The following is a 16,331-nucleotide window of genomic DNA, read 5'->3' as shown; positions in this document are numbered from 1 at the left end:
GCCCTGGCATAATCAGAGAGGCTATTTCAGAGCTCTTGTATATAATGAGATTGCTGCAATAATTTGTCGCCGCATTACATGGTACAAAAGGGACAAGTAGATTTATGATGAACGAACCTGCCACATGGACAAGTAGATATTTTATTAAATACCACACCCCTGAATGTTTTCATAAACCACAAAATGGCAGGATTATGTAAAGTACGTAAAGCTATAAATAAAAAAAACTCATGATGTAATACCTTGACTAGTCAGCATCACCTTCTGAGATTCATCAATACCATTACATAGGTTCAAAACCTAAACCTGATGTAATACCAAGCTAACTTTGATTCTGTTTTTATTTGGAAAATCGGTTACCAAGAGGCAGAAAAACGACATCTTTACTGTGTGTGTTTCAGTTTATTACAATATAGATCAATATCAACATATCTTCTGAAATGCCTCGCACTTCACGATTGACGTACATAGAAAATTCTACAAAAAAGCAGCATTTTTCCCCTTTTCATTCTCTCCCCAATTTGTTCCATCAACCCAAACCTGTAAATGAGGCAGAAGAATGAACAAGCAAATCCCAGAGGTCAGCTCACTACAGAAGAAAATGCAGTTTGAGGAATGAAGAAACCACCCAGGTGGTAGGTCAAAATGATCACATTATTTCAACTACAGGGTCTCCTGGGTCCACTGCTTCAAACAAATGTCTGCATCAAGGCCACTCCAGAATGGAAACTGAGAAGTGTGCTGGGTTGAGTAATCGCTGCACGTAAGAAAATGGGTGGGGTGCCCGAGGTGCTCACACTGGATCAGAGGAATGCATTTTATTTGGGTTGATGCGAGAGGTGTGACTGAAAAAGAACAATGTTTGGTAATCCAAGGGATCTTTTTTAAAAACCAAAGCACCTATAGACCATTCTAGAGAGATCTTTGGAACTAAAACATGCGCTTGAATATTGTTCTTGCAGTTATACTTGTCCATGTATAGTAACTGTGAAGAAATACTCCAGGAACGAAGCTAGATTCTTGCCAGAAATGGCAATGTTGCAGCTGAAGTTCACCATACACGAGATATTTAAGTATGTACCAAGCTCGACGGCTTGAGATTTTGGAAGCAACTCTTTGGGAAAGATTCATCACAGAACATTCAATAAATTGATTTGGATACACCTACTGGCGTCTTTCTTCATTTGTTGCTTGATAGTAAAAATTCATTATGAGCAGATCTGTGATGCTGGCTTTTGATCTGCATCCTTCCGCTGCCCGCAGCGGGCATGTGTGGGGATTACTCAAGATGACACAGGGTTTGCAAGTCCCACCACTATGAAAGATGTGTAAGGCAGTGCATTTAAAGGAGTCTCATCATCTAATGAACACTGAGTACTGGAATACAACTGGTGATGCTTGCGGGGAGATTGTGTCCAACAAAAAAGGGCAACATATTCGCGACAATCCAGCAACGACACTTAATGACCGTTTCTTTGGTCCATAGATCTTTTGTTCAATGTGACAGATCTTAAATGTCGGACTGTGAGAAACGATAAGGAACCATTTCACTACAAAGGATTCACAGACGGTGCTGTAAGCATTTCAGTCTTCTCCATTAGTAGGATTAGGACAGTAGCTCACAATACCATGACACAGACTGGAGAAGGTTGCCTCCTACACTTTAGAACTTGCCGAGCACTGTGGCCAGCAAAGCCATCCGAATATACATGCCATTCTCTGCCTGACGGAAGTAGGCTGCTCTCGGGTCTGAGTCAACTTCAAAGCTGCAAAAAGAGATAGAGAGAGCTTGGTAAATACAGTATACATTTTTTTTATTTCCTTATTATTCATTTGTGTAAAACAGTTTTATCATCAAATATTTAAAGTACTTACACAACAACGTATGCCAGTCCCATGAGCACCCACCTGATACACATCAACTTAATCCACACAGCATGACCAATATTGCAGGTAACCCATGAAACTTTGGTGCTTTGTGTATGCGAAGATACTCATTTCGTGAGGCGCGAGGTGCTCTGTTCTTTGTATATTATTATACAATACTTCTATTGTGGAGTTTTGCCACATCAAGCATTCTAACATGCTGGGACGTGGCACGGTTGGGTCATGGGGCTTCCAGAACTTGGCAGTTGATGTATAGGTGAAGGTGCTGGTAGTCACGTTGGTACCAGCTTACTGAATAAACTATTTATTTTCACTTATGGACTCCCACTTCTTTTCAGTGGCAACGAGGAGGAGCCTATAAAAAAGGGCCACAGGCATGCCTAAAATTCACAAAAGATGCTCCGGGTATGAAAAGTAACTTATACCCTGCTTTCAAAGATACCAAAATAGTCCTAATCTGTTGGACAATATTCATTTGGATCGCAATCAACATGTGAAGATTTGGAAGCTTTAAATACTAGCATTCCCTAAGATGACACTGTATACTGACAAGAACCTACTATTGAACACAAGTTCGGAATATATCACTTCAATCAGTTTCATCATGGAATGTGCTATGTTAGCCATGAAAGACATTTCTTTGCCTTTAAGACGAACTATATTTGCAAACCAAGGAGACTTCGATGGGGAGTACATTTGCTCCATGTATGGCCAATCTTTATATGCACCACTTTTAAACGTTAAGTGATTTATTTGCAAAGTAACCATTGCCACAGCCATATCATTTTGTGGAAGTACCATATAGATGACATTTTGAATATTTGGAAAGGAGAGGAAGAGACAATCCATGCATTGACACAATGCATTGCCGCAAGTATTCTCTATTTGAGGTTCTCACCAAACACAGTAGATCACAGTGGCCACTGCTTAAATTACTAATATGTCCTGATACGGGCAGATTTATGACACACTGAATATAGCAAATCCACGGATACGAATTCCTTGATGCAATTTGAATTTTTTCATTGTAAGGAAATAAAAGAAATTTGCCATCTGGACAGTTAATATGCTTTATGAGGAATTGGATAGATCTAGGCACTTTCAATATACTTGCCGAACTATTTTTCATTCAACTTTTGAGAAAGGCTCATCTGCAGAAACTAAAAGCCGGAGCCCGAAAACAGGCAAATAATAATAGAATGAGACTATTGGAGACCATTCCCAAACCTAAGATGGACAGTGATAGAAAAACCTGTCTTTACATGCCCCCAGACAGAAAACTAAACCTTCTGCGGGAGCAACTCTTGGTTTTTCATCTCAACATACATCATTCTGAATTAAATATAGGCATTCTGTGGACTGCGTTACATGAACCAATACCTTTCATTCTCTATACACTATGTTAGTCCACACTAGGGCCGTCGCAAGTGCTTTATTTGTAGAAGAATGAGTGCCTATGGCAAAAGCTCTGATAAGAAGCCCGCTGCAATTAAATGTTGCAAGGCTGTGTTTTCTTAAATCCACCTCATGCCTCAAACCCACTACCAGACCCACTTTGCCCCTTTAGATCACTCTTGCAGGTTCCTGCTTTCTCTCTTCGGGACGGATTTTCAGTCTCTCTTCACCAGTCTGTTTTTCCCTCTCTTGCTCTCTATAAATGTCTGATGGAGAAAAAAGTGCCGGTTCATAAACCTGTATGTGACATTTTGCCACAGCATCCCCCCGCGCCGGGGGGGACGGCACCACGTGACTCCGCCCGGACGTCGTCAGCAAAGATACATAAGTCCCACCCCGGCACGCTTACAACAGTTTTCTTCAGAGAACTTTTCCGCACCACAACGCGAAGCCATAACTAACAAAACTGTCAGAATAGTGGAACAGTGTGTGAAAAACCCCGCTAAACAGAAGGGAAGAAACAATGGTGAGGAAGAGCACCGTCCAGAATAGAGCCAGGTACTGAGGCATCTGGAAAGAAAGAACAGGGCACCGCTACTGGAAAGCAATCCTGCAAACAAATACAACAGCCTCCATGGGGCAGAAGCATGTGAAAAATACACAGCAGACCGAGAAGTCTGCAGCCACTGCCGGAACAGAAAGGGACACAAATGTCAGAATGGAGAGCAATGATCATTCAACCTCAGACAATACGAGCAGGGAAAAAGTCTTCCGAAAGCAAAGTTCGAGTACAGCCAAGGCACCTCAACCACAAGGATTGCCAAAGACAGAAGTGCAAGTAACAAGGGGAAGAAGAAGGAGTAGTTTCTTACCTGTAACTCCAGTTCTGTAGTAGGGGTATCTCCGTTATAGTCATAATCTTGTGAATAGTCCCGCCCATGTGCGTGGACCCGGGAGCTATCGAAATAAGTCTCTTAAGTTGTCTTCTTCTGCAGTCCTGCATAGACACTTAAAAGAAAATCAAAGAAATAATGCAGCCTAAAACTACAAGGCTACATTGGCCAGCACTTCAGCTTGAAGTGAAAAGGATAGCCAAATAATATTAAATTTTTGAAAAGATTGACATGAAAATCAGAAATCTCTTTAGGAAGGAACTTAGGATGAGTTCGCATCACGACCTTAGAAGCATGAAATACAGTATAAGGTTCTTGGCAACACAAGGTCTGGATTTCCCTCACCTGTGGGCCGATGTAATAGCCACAAGGAAGGCCGCCTTCTAGGATAAATGCTGTAGTGAAGCCTTATGAATAGGTTCAAAAGGTTCCTTCATCAAGCGAGACAGCACCACATTCAGCTCCCATGAAGGCGACGGACGCCTAACAGGGGGAAACACTTTCTTCAATCCTTCCAAAAAATCTTTAATTACAGGGATCTGGAAGAAGGAGGTTTGTGAAGGGCATTTCCTATACACAGTTAATGCTGCGAGGTGAACCTTAATAGAATGGAAATTAAGGCCAGATTGAGACAAATGCAAGAGGTATGGAAGTATGACATCTTCCTTGCAGGAGGTAGGATCATAGTTCTTGGATGTGCACCAGATGCAGAACCTCTTCCACTTGTAGGCGTAGGAAGTCCTAGTGGAAGGTCCCTTAGCCTTCCTGAGTATTTCCATGCAATTGTCAGGCAAGTTCAAGTGTCCCTATTGCACTATCTCAGGAGCCATGCCATCAAACTCAAAGATGAGAGGTTGGGGTGCACCATCTGCCCCCTGAACTGCTTGTTGAGGTAAAACATTGTGGTTGTATTGTCCGTCTGTACAAGCAAGGAGTTGGTCTGAAAGGACGAATGAAAGGCTTTCAGTGCCAAATGAACAGCTCTGAGTTCCAGAAAATTGATGTGATACGTGGATTTCGCCTGGGACCACGTTCCTTGAATCTGTAGACGGTCCGAATGAGCTCCCCAGACGTGGAGAGAAGCATCCTGAGCCTTCCGAAGGATCGATAAGCGTCGCTCCTCCGAAGGAGACGCACTTGCTGAGAGAGTATTGATGGAGGCTCACAAGTACTGCAGGCACTGAACAGGAGTTGGAACGGACTTGGACATGTTGATGTGCAAACCCAGCTGGTTTAACAAAACGGCAGTCCTGTTGAAATGCAATTGCGCTTCCTGGAAGGTGGAGGCTTTGATCAACCAGTCGTCCAGGTACGGGTAGACAAACACCTTGTTCTTTCTCAGGTGCGCTGCCACCACTGCCATGCATTTTGAAAAAGTCCTGGGTGCAGACTTCAGACCAAACGGTAGTACGGTGTACTGATAGTGATTGGTGCCGACTAGGAAGCGCAGGAACTTCCGGTGTTTCCGTGCAATGGGCACATGGAAGTACGCATCCTGCAGATCTATTGCGCAAAGCCAGTCTCCTCGTTGCAGCTGAGGATCAATCTGGTGCAAAGACAGCATGCAAAATTTCTACCTGCGAATCCATGTGTTTGCTTGTCGTAAATCCAGAATGGGCCTGAACTCGTTTTTGTCCTTTTTGCGTACCAGAAAGAACCTTGAGTATAGACCCTTTCCCCTGTGAGACAGAGGGACGTCTTCTATTGCCCTTTTTCTTAACAGGGTATCGGCCTCCGCCTGAAGTTCGCGCAGCTGGTATTGCGAACGAACCAGTGGAATTGCTGCGGGAGGGCTGACAAAACAAAGACTGTGTCCATTGCAAACAATATTCAGCACCCACTAGTCCCGAGTAATGTTTCTCCACTCTGCCAAGTAATTTTTTATGCTACCCCCTGTAGGAAGGTACCTCCTGACTATGGTTGCCCCCAACTTTTTGCCCTGTGTTTTAGCTGGTTTTTGACATAGTCGACCTGGGATCCTGCCAATCAGGACCCCAGGCCTACTGCTCTCTCTGTAAAATGGATTCCATGTACCCTAGGTGCATTTCCAATTGGTACTGGGCCACCTTATCAGACCCTGTAACTCAGGGCATAGGTGTACCCAGGGCTGCAGCATGTATTATGCCACCCCTGGCTGGCCTCCTAAATTTGACACAACTGGCTGCATGACAGCTGGGGCAAAGTCGTGTAGGTGTAGTATACCTATACCTAACCCTAAAATGGACACACAGATTCCTATCAGTCACTCCTATGGCAGGCCTTGACAATCCTGAAGGCAGAGTGCTTGGAATCGTGTGAGATGGTGCTCTGGCATGAGCTGAGCCTGTCTGCAGCTTGCGGAACCAAGTCCTAATAGCTGTTCCATGATATCGCATACCATATACTCTTAAGTGCATTATAATCCTCGCGGTTAAATGCTATCTTTGGTATTGCTTTATCAAAACATGTCGAGTAAGGTGTCATACGAATTGGAATACTAACCCCTCGCCAATTCTGGCGACGGGGTTAGCATTCCACCCTTCTAGAGGGACACGACATGTATGTAACTGTGAACCCCGGTTAAAGTTAACTGAAGCCTCAGCTCCACAAAATGGATGCTGCCACCACAGACACGAGTCTGATCCCCTGCAGCTGGGAGTCCTTCCAGCGAGGGGAGCCTGGACAAAGGGTTTCCTGTCAGGGGCGGTGCTAGCACCGTCCCAGACATGGTTTTGTGTATCCTGGGTAGGCAGGGCTTTACAGGAAGGTGACTGCTGAGTGGCACCCCGGTGCTCACTACGCATAGGCCGGTCTGAACCAGTTCCAGGGGCACACCAGCCCCTGGCCTGGGGAAGTCCGGCATGGCAGAGGGGTGTAACCACCCCCCACCTAGTCCCACCCATAGGCAGGACCTAGTCACCGGGTCAGCCCCCTTTTTTAGTATAAAGATGGGAGCGGGCCCCCTGTTCAAATTAGATCATCTTTGGAATCAAGACACGACTTTCTGGGAAAGGACTTCACGATTTCTTCATCAAGATTCTCCCTTGTGGCTAAGGAGTAGTCACCCTGCATCCGCAGGCACCATCCTAAAGAACACTGCGGTCTGCTGCAAGTCCTTCATCACGAATCAGACGACCCAGCTCGACGAGACCCGGCTTCCCTGGCACCTCTGACCTCTACAGCCAAGCTGAGAACCGTGAGTGCGACGAGACCTCGAGGGACCGACGATCGCCAAGACTGCACGACATCTTTACAACAAGCCCACCGTGTCCTCCACGGGTGAGTGCTTTGGGGTCCGAGAAGCCCCGACCCTGCACAGCTCCAGCACCCAAGATCAGCCTCCCTGCATCTCCACGATCTGCGTGGGGCCCTTCTGCTGTTTGCTGTGCACCGCGTTGTTTGGCTACTAGCCGGCTGGCTTGTGGCCTTCTGAACGACGCCCGACGACATCACTGCTGCTGGTCTGGTTGCTCCAGACTGGCCCTTGCTTCCTTCTTGAAGAGAGGCACCCCGGACCCTCCTGGTCCACTCCAGACGCCATTTTAGGTCCACCGCGTGGGCTTGAATTTGCCAAGGCTTTGTTGCCCAATCCTGGGTCCAGCGACGCCGACAGCTTCTATCTTCGTGGGACAGCTCGATCCTCCTTCCTGGTCGCCGACAACGCCTCCTGGTCCATGAGATCTCCGAGCCCAGCGTCACCCACACGCCTTGTCGAGGTGGCTACCATCCGGTGCCCTCCTGGTGCCCACTGACTACTGGCTAGTAGTCTCGAACTTGGTCCCCTCTGCTTTCAGGTGTCATCTTCCATCGATCCAGGCTTGGATCCACCGAACTTTCTTCACTGGTCGCCTGCCAGCAACTTCTTTCTTCCAGGCTCCTGGTCCGTCAACGAGGATTCCCGACGTCTTTTGAGTCCTATGCAGCTGCAGCCCCTGGGCTAGGTAACTTCGGCATTTCGGTGCCCCAGCATAGCCTCACTATCCAAGGGTCAGAATCTACTTTCGTTTTCTCCCTACCAGGTCGGGGTCGCCCGAGAACACTAACTTTGCAATTCCTAGCTACCAATCTCGCGTGAGCGTGCACACACTGCACCCGAGTCCCCTGGGTCTCCTAGAAGTAATCTAACGATTCTATAGTCAAGTCCTAGCGATTCCAAAGCCTATTAGTACTGTACTTACCTGCTAGTAATTTCGCATTCCACTTTTCTAGTATATGGTTTTCCGTGCCCCTCGGGCATTTGTATATACTGTGCTAACTTAAGTATTTTTGTAAGAGTTTTGGTTTGTGCTTAGTACCCTGTCCTCATAAAGAGTACAGGGCTGTTGTGATCTTTAATAAATAACTATTTTCATAACACTTGTGTGGTGTCTTTTCACTGGGTGTTCAAGGGGTATATGTGGTATAACAGCTGGCTTAACACGCCCTCTCGAGTCTTTAGCCTTAGACTGCTCGTATCCACGCTACTAGGATAGCTGGTCTATAAGGTTGACTTACAACCAATCATCAATAAGGGTTGCTGGACTGATACATAGTGTTCACTAGAATAGTGACCACTGCATATCAGGCCACCTTCTCACCCCCCCCCCCTCTCCCTCCCCCCCCCCCCCCCACCGGAGCTGGTAACAGACGAGGGGAAGTAACTCTTCAGGGCTTAGACCCGGCCGTGCCCTTGTTCGCCGAGGAGGCCTGCTAGCCGCCTCTGCTCCTCTGACGCTTCTGGAAGGGCTGTCGTTGGTATTGCTGCTGTTGTTGCTGCTGCTGGCCAGCTTGGTGAACTTGCCCTCACCTCTGGGAAGAGTAACGCCTCTGGAAGGGGCGGAAGGACATCCGCTGTTCCTTCGGTTTCTCCAAACCTACAACGTCACCACGTCCGCCGTCAGTACCGAAGAGGGTAGAGCCCGAGAAGGGCAAGTTAGCGATCCTCTGTTGTGCCTCTGGCTTGAGAGGTAAGGCGCAGCCATGAATGGCGTCTTAAGTTGATACCAATGCAGTACCCATAAGCAGCCAGGAGAGGCGTCGGCCGCCGAACTGATGACCTGATTTGAGACCATAATGCCCTCATTCAATATTTCTTGGAAGTCTTCTCTCCTATCCCTCGGGGACTCCCACAAGGAGTCTGATTCCTCCAGTCTTGGCACCAAAGGGCGAGAGAGGTGTCTGTGCTGCAACGTTTCAAAAATCACAGAGGTGGAAGGACCCGTCAATGTGATCCCCAACTTCGCTGCCCCCCTCAGCAGCACAACCTGGAATGTCACAATGTCATGCACAGGTGACAATCTTGTACGAGGAGAGTCAGACAAAGTGGGAGAATACCTCCTGTCGCTGGATGAGTCCGTGTACCTGGACCGCGACCTTTCCCTCCGACGACGATGACGTGACCTTGTTGAAGATCTACACTCACTGCGAGAGCGATGCCTCCCTCTGGATCTTGACCTTGGCTTTCTGGGCCTGGAGGGTGCGGAGGCAGAAGAGGCTGAGCCGGAACCCCAGGCTGCGGATGTGGAGACTGGGGTAGCGGTGGAAGAGGAGGCAAAGGTGGTGGAGGCAGAGGAGGAGGAGGCGGAGGTGGTTTGTGAGGCGGAAGAGCAGGAGGCGTCAGTGTCCTAGGCCTTGAGGGCGAATATGTCCATGAATAATCAGATTCCGGTGACCCAAGCACTTCCCTCTTCATACGAGCAGGCCTCGGGGAGGATGCTCTGGAGGCAGACCTATCTGAGGACGAGTGCCGCGCCGCCGCGACCTGGGACTCGCCAATGAAGATGAGACACGAACCACAGAGGCACTGGACACCGTCCTGGGCTTGACGTCGACTTTTCTCTCCTCGACATCGACCTTTTCGACTTCTCTTTTCTCGTCGTCGACCTTCCAGACGTCGACGAACTCCTCGACGTAGAGTGTCTTTGCCTTGACGTAGAGTGTCTTTGCCTTGACATCGATTTATCTCTCCTCGACGTTGACCTTCGCGGTGTCGCCTCGACGGCGAGCGCTTTCGTCTTCGGGACACATCATGACGTCGATGGTGTGTCGAAGCCGGTGAAGTTCTCGACGTCGACCTCATCAGAGGTCTCGACGTCCTACTCCTCGAAGTGGAACGTCAACGCCGCTTCGACCCAGAGCCCTGGGTCGATGGGGAACATATCGACGTCGACCGGTGCATTTTCTGGGCCTTTTCTTGACTGGGGAGCCCCGCAGAGGCCGATGCACGGGCAGAGGATGATGACAAAGTCCCTCCATGCCCAGAAGTCCCACCTGGTTCTTAAGGTCTCCTCTGCTCCAGGCCTTGGAGACTAATCTTCTCCCTGTCACGCAGGGTCCTCCTGGAGAAAGAGTGACATATCACAGGAGTCAGGGACATGGTAATAAGGGAGAAAGAGTATGCATACCTCTTCTGGACACCAGACAGAGGACTAGGCCAAACAGCAGACAAAGGGCAAAAAACACCACAGCACAACGCCGCAGCTGCCCAAGAAAACGCACCGCGGCATACAGCAACACCAGGAAGGGCAGGGAACCTGCAAGGGGGAGTCCACACCTTCCCAGTGTAAGACAGGTCTAAACAATAGCTATAAATATCCCATGTAGGGTAGGACACGGCCCAAGAAGTATGGGAACCACTCTCAGGGAAGAAAATTCTGCATCCAAAAACAAATTAGAAAACCTGCGGCAGAAACCACTGAAGGCTTAGTAAGCAGCCAATTAGATCACTTTGCCAAAAAGGGGGCTGAACCAACTGAAGAGGTAGGCAAACCCAGGACCCCGAGGGCACAGTATCCCTCACAGAAAGTGTAACGGTAACCCTAACACCAGATTCCAGGAGCAGTGGGCTAACACCTCCCACTGAGACCCGGAGGATCGCCAAAACCACCTACTGAGGAGGAGGAGGAGGAGGACAGAGCCCCGCAAGAAGACGCTGAATGGCGGAGTCCGCATGAGTGTTAAACAGAAGGACCCCGTCAAAGGGTAGATCAACCAAGCGTTCCCTGATATTTTCAGGAAAAACAGCATCACGTAGCCAGGCATGGCGCCGGAGAGACACAGAAGTGGCCATAGCGTGGCAAGAGCATCAGCAACAACCAAGCCCGCACAAAAAATAAACGTGGCCAACTCCCTACCATCCAACACATGGGCGCGCAGATAAGCACGGGCACCCTCATGGGAAACATGTGAAATAAGAGACTCAGAGTCCCACAGACCAGAAGTAGCCCTGGTCAACACACACAAAGTGTTAGTAGCCCGCAAGGCAGCGCTGGAAGAAGCAAAGACATTACGCCCCCATGAATCCAACCACCGGGCCTCCAGAGACGGAGGAAACAACACTACAGGCAAACACAGAAAGGCATTCCACAGAAGAGAACCTTGAGTAGAAGAGTGGAAGGAAAGACAGACAGGGTCATGCGGAGCAGGGATGTGGCGATGCAGAAGCGCCTGAGGCACAATCACCTGTGGCAGGGTGCCCCCAAAGGAGAATTGTGGAGTGACGCTTCAAAGGAAAGGAACAACTCCCGTCCACCAGAGCCCTGGTGGAGAACTTCCAAAAGGTTGTCCACAGTAAACTGAGTGACAGGTTCACCCATCCACAGAATACCAGCAGCTGAGGAAATGGCCCGAACAAAGGCAACACTAGCCTCGGTAGGGCGCTGCGGAGGAGAAAGTAGTTCCTCCGTGGGCAACAGCTGCAAGCTGAGCAGCCCGTCTCCATGTCTAGGGGAAGCGGCCAGCCCCGTAATAGTGGGGAGTCCACAGATGAATGGGGAACCGGAGGAGCCCCGAAGGACCGCACCTAGTCGGCCCCACCCTACTACGACCTGGAGCCAGTCATTCCGGGGCCGGAGACACCGGCGACTACGCGGAAGGTCCCGCGCGAGGCAAGGGTTCCGCGGACGTCTCAGGAGGTGGAGGAAGGGCCAAAGATGTATGCAGCGCAGCCGCATAGGCTGTCATTTGGGCCCTAGTCGCCTCTGTGCCGGGAAACTGTGGTAGAAAGGCGACAGTCATGGGCGCATGTCCCGGGGGGAGCAGGCTCCGACCGCGAAAAGAGGAGAAGGCCTCAGGGACGAATGAAAGGACCAACCAGCCGGTGATTCAGAAAAGGGGGTGGTGATGAACAGAGTGTCTGAATTAAGCAGACCACTCTTACCCAGTCCAAAGATCAGGGCTTGATCCATCACCGTTATTTATCTCACTGCACCATCCCAGCTCAGAACCTGGCTATATGCAAATCAGTCTGTCCCTGGCCCAGTGCATCATGGGAACAGGGCAGACTAAACTACCAAGCCAATTCTTCACCAGAAAGGAGACAAGCTACGGGGGACCGGTTTCTGGCATTTCAGCCGTCTTCGGCCCGGCTTGCTTGAATCCTGATGGTGCAGTGAGAAAGGGACTCATGTCTGAGTATACCCTGCCACACCTATAGTGGCCAAAAACGATTCAGAAAAGGGGGTGGTGATGAACAGAGTGTCTGAATTAAGCAGACCACTCTTACCCAGTCCAAAGATCAGGGCTTGATCCATCACCGTTATTTATCTCACTGCACCATCCCAGCTCAGAACCTGGCTATATGCAAATCAGTCTGTCCGGTGATGGATAAAGCCCTGATCTTTGGACTGGGTAAGAGTGGTCTGCTTAATTCAGACACTCTGTTCATCACCACCCCCTTTTCTGAATCACCCAGCCGGTGAGCCACGCACTTTGGGGCAGCGGCAAAAGACTTTGTCGCAGACTAAACCGGCGGTTCCTTGCTTCTGAGGTAGGCGACGGATGCTGAGATGACATAGACCTGGACAAGCGTGCCAACAGCAACTTCACCTGGCGCTCAAGCCGTAACTTAGGCTTAAGGTGCTGGCAGACGTCGCAGCTCTCCGAGTGGTGGTGTTCACCCAGGCACCACATGCAAATGGGTCCGTCGCCGACATGGAACGAACACATGAGGTACACGTCTTAAAGCCCGAAGGCATTCGCACAATGATCCACTTAACGCCAAAGAGTGTAAAAGAATAGAAGGCCCGAAAACAGGCAAGGACAATCTGGATCCGCGTTGCATGCGGAAAAGAGAAAAAACTGACGTAGGCGCGCCGGGGTGGGACTTCTGCATCCTCGCTGATGTCATGGACGCTTAGGACGTCAGGGCGGAGTCATGTGGTGCCGTCCGCCCGGCACGCATGGATGCTGTGGCAAAACGTTTTACGGATCCAGTCTCACACCTAGGGATAATTCTATGTTAAGGGATCTGCGGCTAGTAGTCTATCAGATTTTTGAGTTTGTATGATATTGGGAGGGATATAATTCCATAGCCGCAAGGAAGCAGAGCTGAAGGCTCTGCCTCCACTCGTTCTTTTAAATCTATTAGTGTTCACCAGATTTGCTGTTGATGAACGGAGATTTCTCGAGGGAGCCTACCAAGTAAATTTTCTCTGCAGCGGGTTAGGTCCCCGGCCATGTGCTGCTCTAAAAACAACGCACAAGTTACTACTTGTGTAACGATATATCTGTAAGAGACATTAATTGGTGATAGATTCCTTACCTTAGAATATCCCCAGGCGTCAGACTGGATCCGGAATTTTTTTGGGTAGCAGTACCCCTGCGCGTCGGTAGGCGTCGTCTGCGGCTCCGCGTCCGTCCTCTGCGTCGTGGGCGCCGTGATGACGTCGTCTGAGTACTTAGACGCCGCCTCCGCGTGCTGATGTCGGTTCTTAGCCACAGCTTTTCTGCGCCAGAAGCGCTGAGCCGTGTTAAAAACCAACACTGGTGCCATTGAAACTAGGGCCCTGAAAGGGGATGACCTTAACCCTAGATATCGGTTCGCAGAACGGGGAGGATGGGTGGGTCGGTAAGGAATCTATCACTAACTAATGTCTCTTACAGATATGTCGTTGCACAAGTAGTAACTTGTGCATCTGAAAGACACGTTAGTGATAGATTCCTTACCTTAGAATAGATACCCCAGCAACACCAACCCCGGTGGTGGGTCTGCGAACCAATAATCACACCAGAAAGTTCTGGAGGACGGAACGGCCAAAGAAGCCATCCCTCCGGACTGGACTGTCCAGGCAATAGTGTCTTGCAAACGTGTGCAGCGAGGCCCACACGTAGCTGCCTGGCAAATGTCCTGCAAGGGCACCCCCCGGGCCCAGGGCAGTAGTTGTCGCCGTGGCTCGGGTGGAGTGAGCCCGCAATCCAACAGGGGGCTCCTTTCTAGCCAAGGAGTAGCATGCCTGGATACACAAGATGATCCATCGGGAGATGGTCCTCTTATGTACTGCCTTCCCCTTCTTAGCGCCCACGTAGCCAACAAAGAGCTGGTCATCCACCCGGAACTGGAGTGTGCGATCCAAGTAGAATGAGAGCGCACGTTTTGGGTCCAGACGGTGGAGCCGCTCTTCCTCTTTAGAGGGGTGCGGTGGCGAAAAGAAGGTTGGCAAAGTGATGGACTGCCCGATGTGGAAGGCTGTGACAACCTTGGGCAGGAAAGATGGCTTAGTACGCAACACAACCTGGTCCGGATGGACAGAAAGTAAAGGAGGAGTACAAGAGAGGGCCTGGAGCTCACTCACTCTCCTGGCAGAGGTGATGGAAAACAGGAAAGCAGTCTTCAGTGTAAGAAGGCGGAGAGGACAGTTGTGAAGTGGCTCAAAGGGAGCGCACATCAGAAATGTAAGTACAAGGTTCAAGTCCCACTGAGGCATCACAAATGGAACAGGTGGAAATGTGTGAGTGATGCCCTTTAGGAATCGATTTACAATAGGGACTTGAACAAAGATGGTTGATCCGGCAGCCTTAAGAAGGCTGAAAGGGCAGAAAGATAGCCCTTGATAGTGCCCAGAGCAGAGCCCTGCTGGGCAAGAGAAAGAAGGAAGAGAAGAACCTCAGAAAGAGGGGCAGAGAGTGGATCCACAGCCTTTGCTGTGCACCATGCCACAAATCTGGTCCACCTGATGGCGTATCCCGACTTTGTGGAGGGACGCCTGGCTGCCAGAATGATGTTACAGACTTCAGGAGGCAAGTCAAATGGCCTCAACTGTCGCTGCTCAATCTCCAAGCATGGAGGTGGAGACTGGACAGGTTCGGGTGGAGGACCGTCCCCTGCTGCTGTGACAGAAGATCCTCCTGAAGAGGCAGACGAACCGGGGGATCGACTGACATACTGAGTAGCTCTGGATACGAGTACCTTCGTTCCCAGTCCGGAGCCACAAGGATGACTTGGGCCCTGTCGCGCTTGATCTTCTTCAGCACTCTGGGCAGAAGTGGTATAGGCGGAAAGGCGTACAACAGAGCGCAACTCCACTCGCGACGAAAAGCGTCTCCGAGCGAGTGCCGCCTTGGAAATTCCAACGCGCAGAACTGATGACATTGCACGTTCTCTTCGGTGGCGAATAGATCTAACCAAGGCTCTCCCCACTGCAGAAAGACATTGCGTGACGTTCGAGTTCAGACGCCATTCATGATCCATCATGCACCGGCGGCTGAGTTCATCCGCCCTGGCGTTCAGAGAACCTGCCAGGTGTTGAACCACCAGGGTCACTCCCTGATGTTCCAGCCATTGCCAGAGGCGCAGAGCCTCCTGGCAAAGGGTCCACGACCCCACCCCACCCTGTTTGTTGCAGTACCACATGGCGGTGGTGTTGTCTGTAAACATCTGCACTACACTCCCTCGGACAGAGGGGAGGAATGCCTTCAGTGCTAGACGAATCGCCCGCAGCTCCAAAAGGTTGATATGGAGGCGGGACTCCGCCGGATACCAGAGGCCTCTGATCTCCGCATCTCCCATGTGGCCTCCCCAGCCCTGGAGGGACGCGTCCGTCACAGCTACGTGCTCCGGTTGGGGAAGGGAGAGGGATATGCCGCTGACCCAATCGCGGTCCGTGAGCCACCACTGCAGCTGTCTCGCAGTGCCCTCCGAGATCAGGACGTGGTCGGACAGGTTACCCTGATGCTGAGCCCACTGAAACTTCAGGTCCCACTGCAGAGCCCGCATCCGCCACCTGGTGTGATGCACCAGTAGGATGCAGGAGGCCATCAGCCCCAGAAGCCCCAGCGTCAACCTGCCCAAGATCCGGGATAAAGGCTGAAAGAGTGGGATATTTGATATTTGATATTTATGGGTATTTGTATAGCGCGAGCGTTCGCCCCCAGGGGAGCATCATGGCGCTGGGCGAGTTACAGAGGAATAACTGAAAAAGT

General features: G+C 50.1%; 1 protein-coding gene across 4 annotated transcripts in view; it reads right to left on the bottom strand.

Annotated features, from left to right (window-relative positions):
• Positions 1-382: 382 nt before the first annotated feature.
• Positions 383-16,331, bottom strand: part of CAD (carbamoyl-phosphate synthetase 2, aspartate transcarbamylase, and dihydroorotase) — a 359,331-nt gene continuing 343,382 nt past the window's right edge. For all 4 annotated transcript variants that reach the window (XM_086928147.1, XM_086928144.1, XM_086928145.1 and 1 more), the window contains one exon: positions 383-1,766. In XM_086928147.1, the coding sequence (XP_086784273.1) occupies positions 1,664-1,766 (103 nt within the window). In that variant the 3' untranslated portion in view covers positions 383-1,663. The remainder of the gene's footprint in view (positions 1,767-16,331) is intronic.

This window comes from Lissotriton vulgaris, chromosome 6 (genome assembly GCF_964263255.1).
Source record: "Lissotriton vulgaris chromosome 6, aLisVul1.2, whole genome shotgun sequence".
In the NCBI taxonomy this organism is placed as follows: Eukaryota; Metazoa; Chordata; class Amphibia; order Caudata; family Salamandridae; genus Lissotriton; species Lissotriton vulgaris.
The sequence above is the reverse complement of the archived record's forward strand: the minus strand, read 5'-3'. Positions and strand labels throughout refer to the sequence as shown.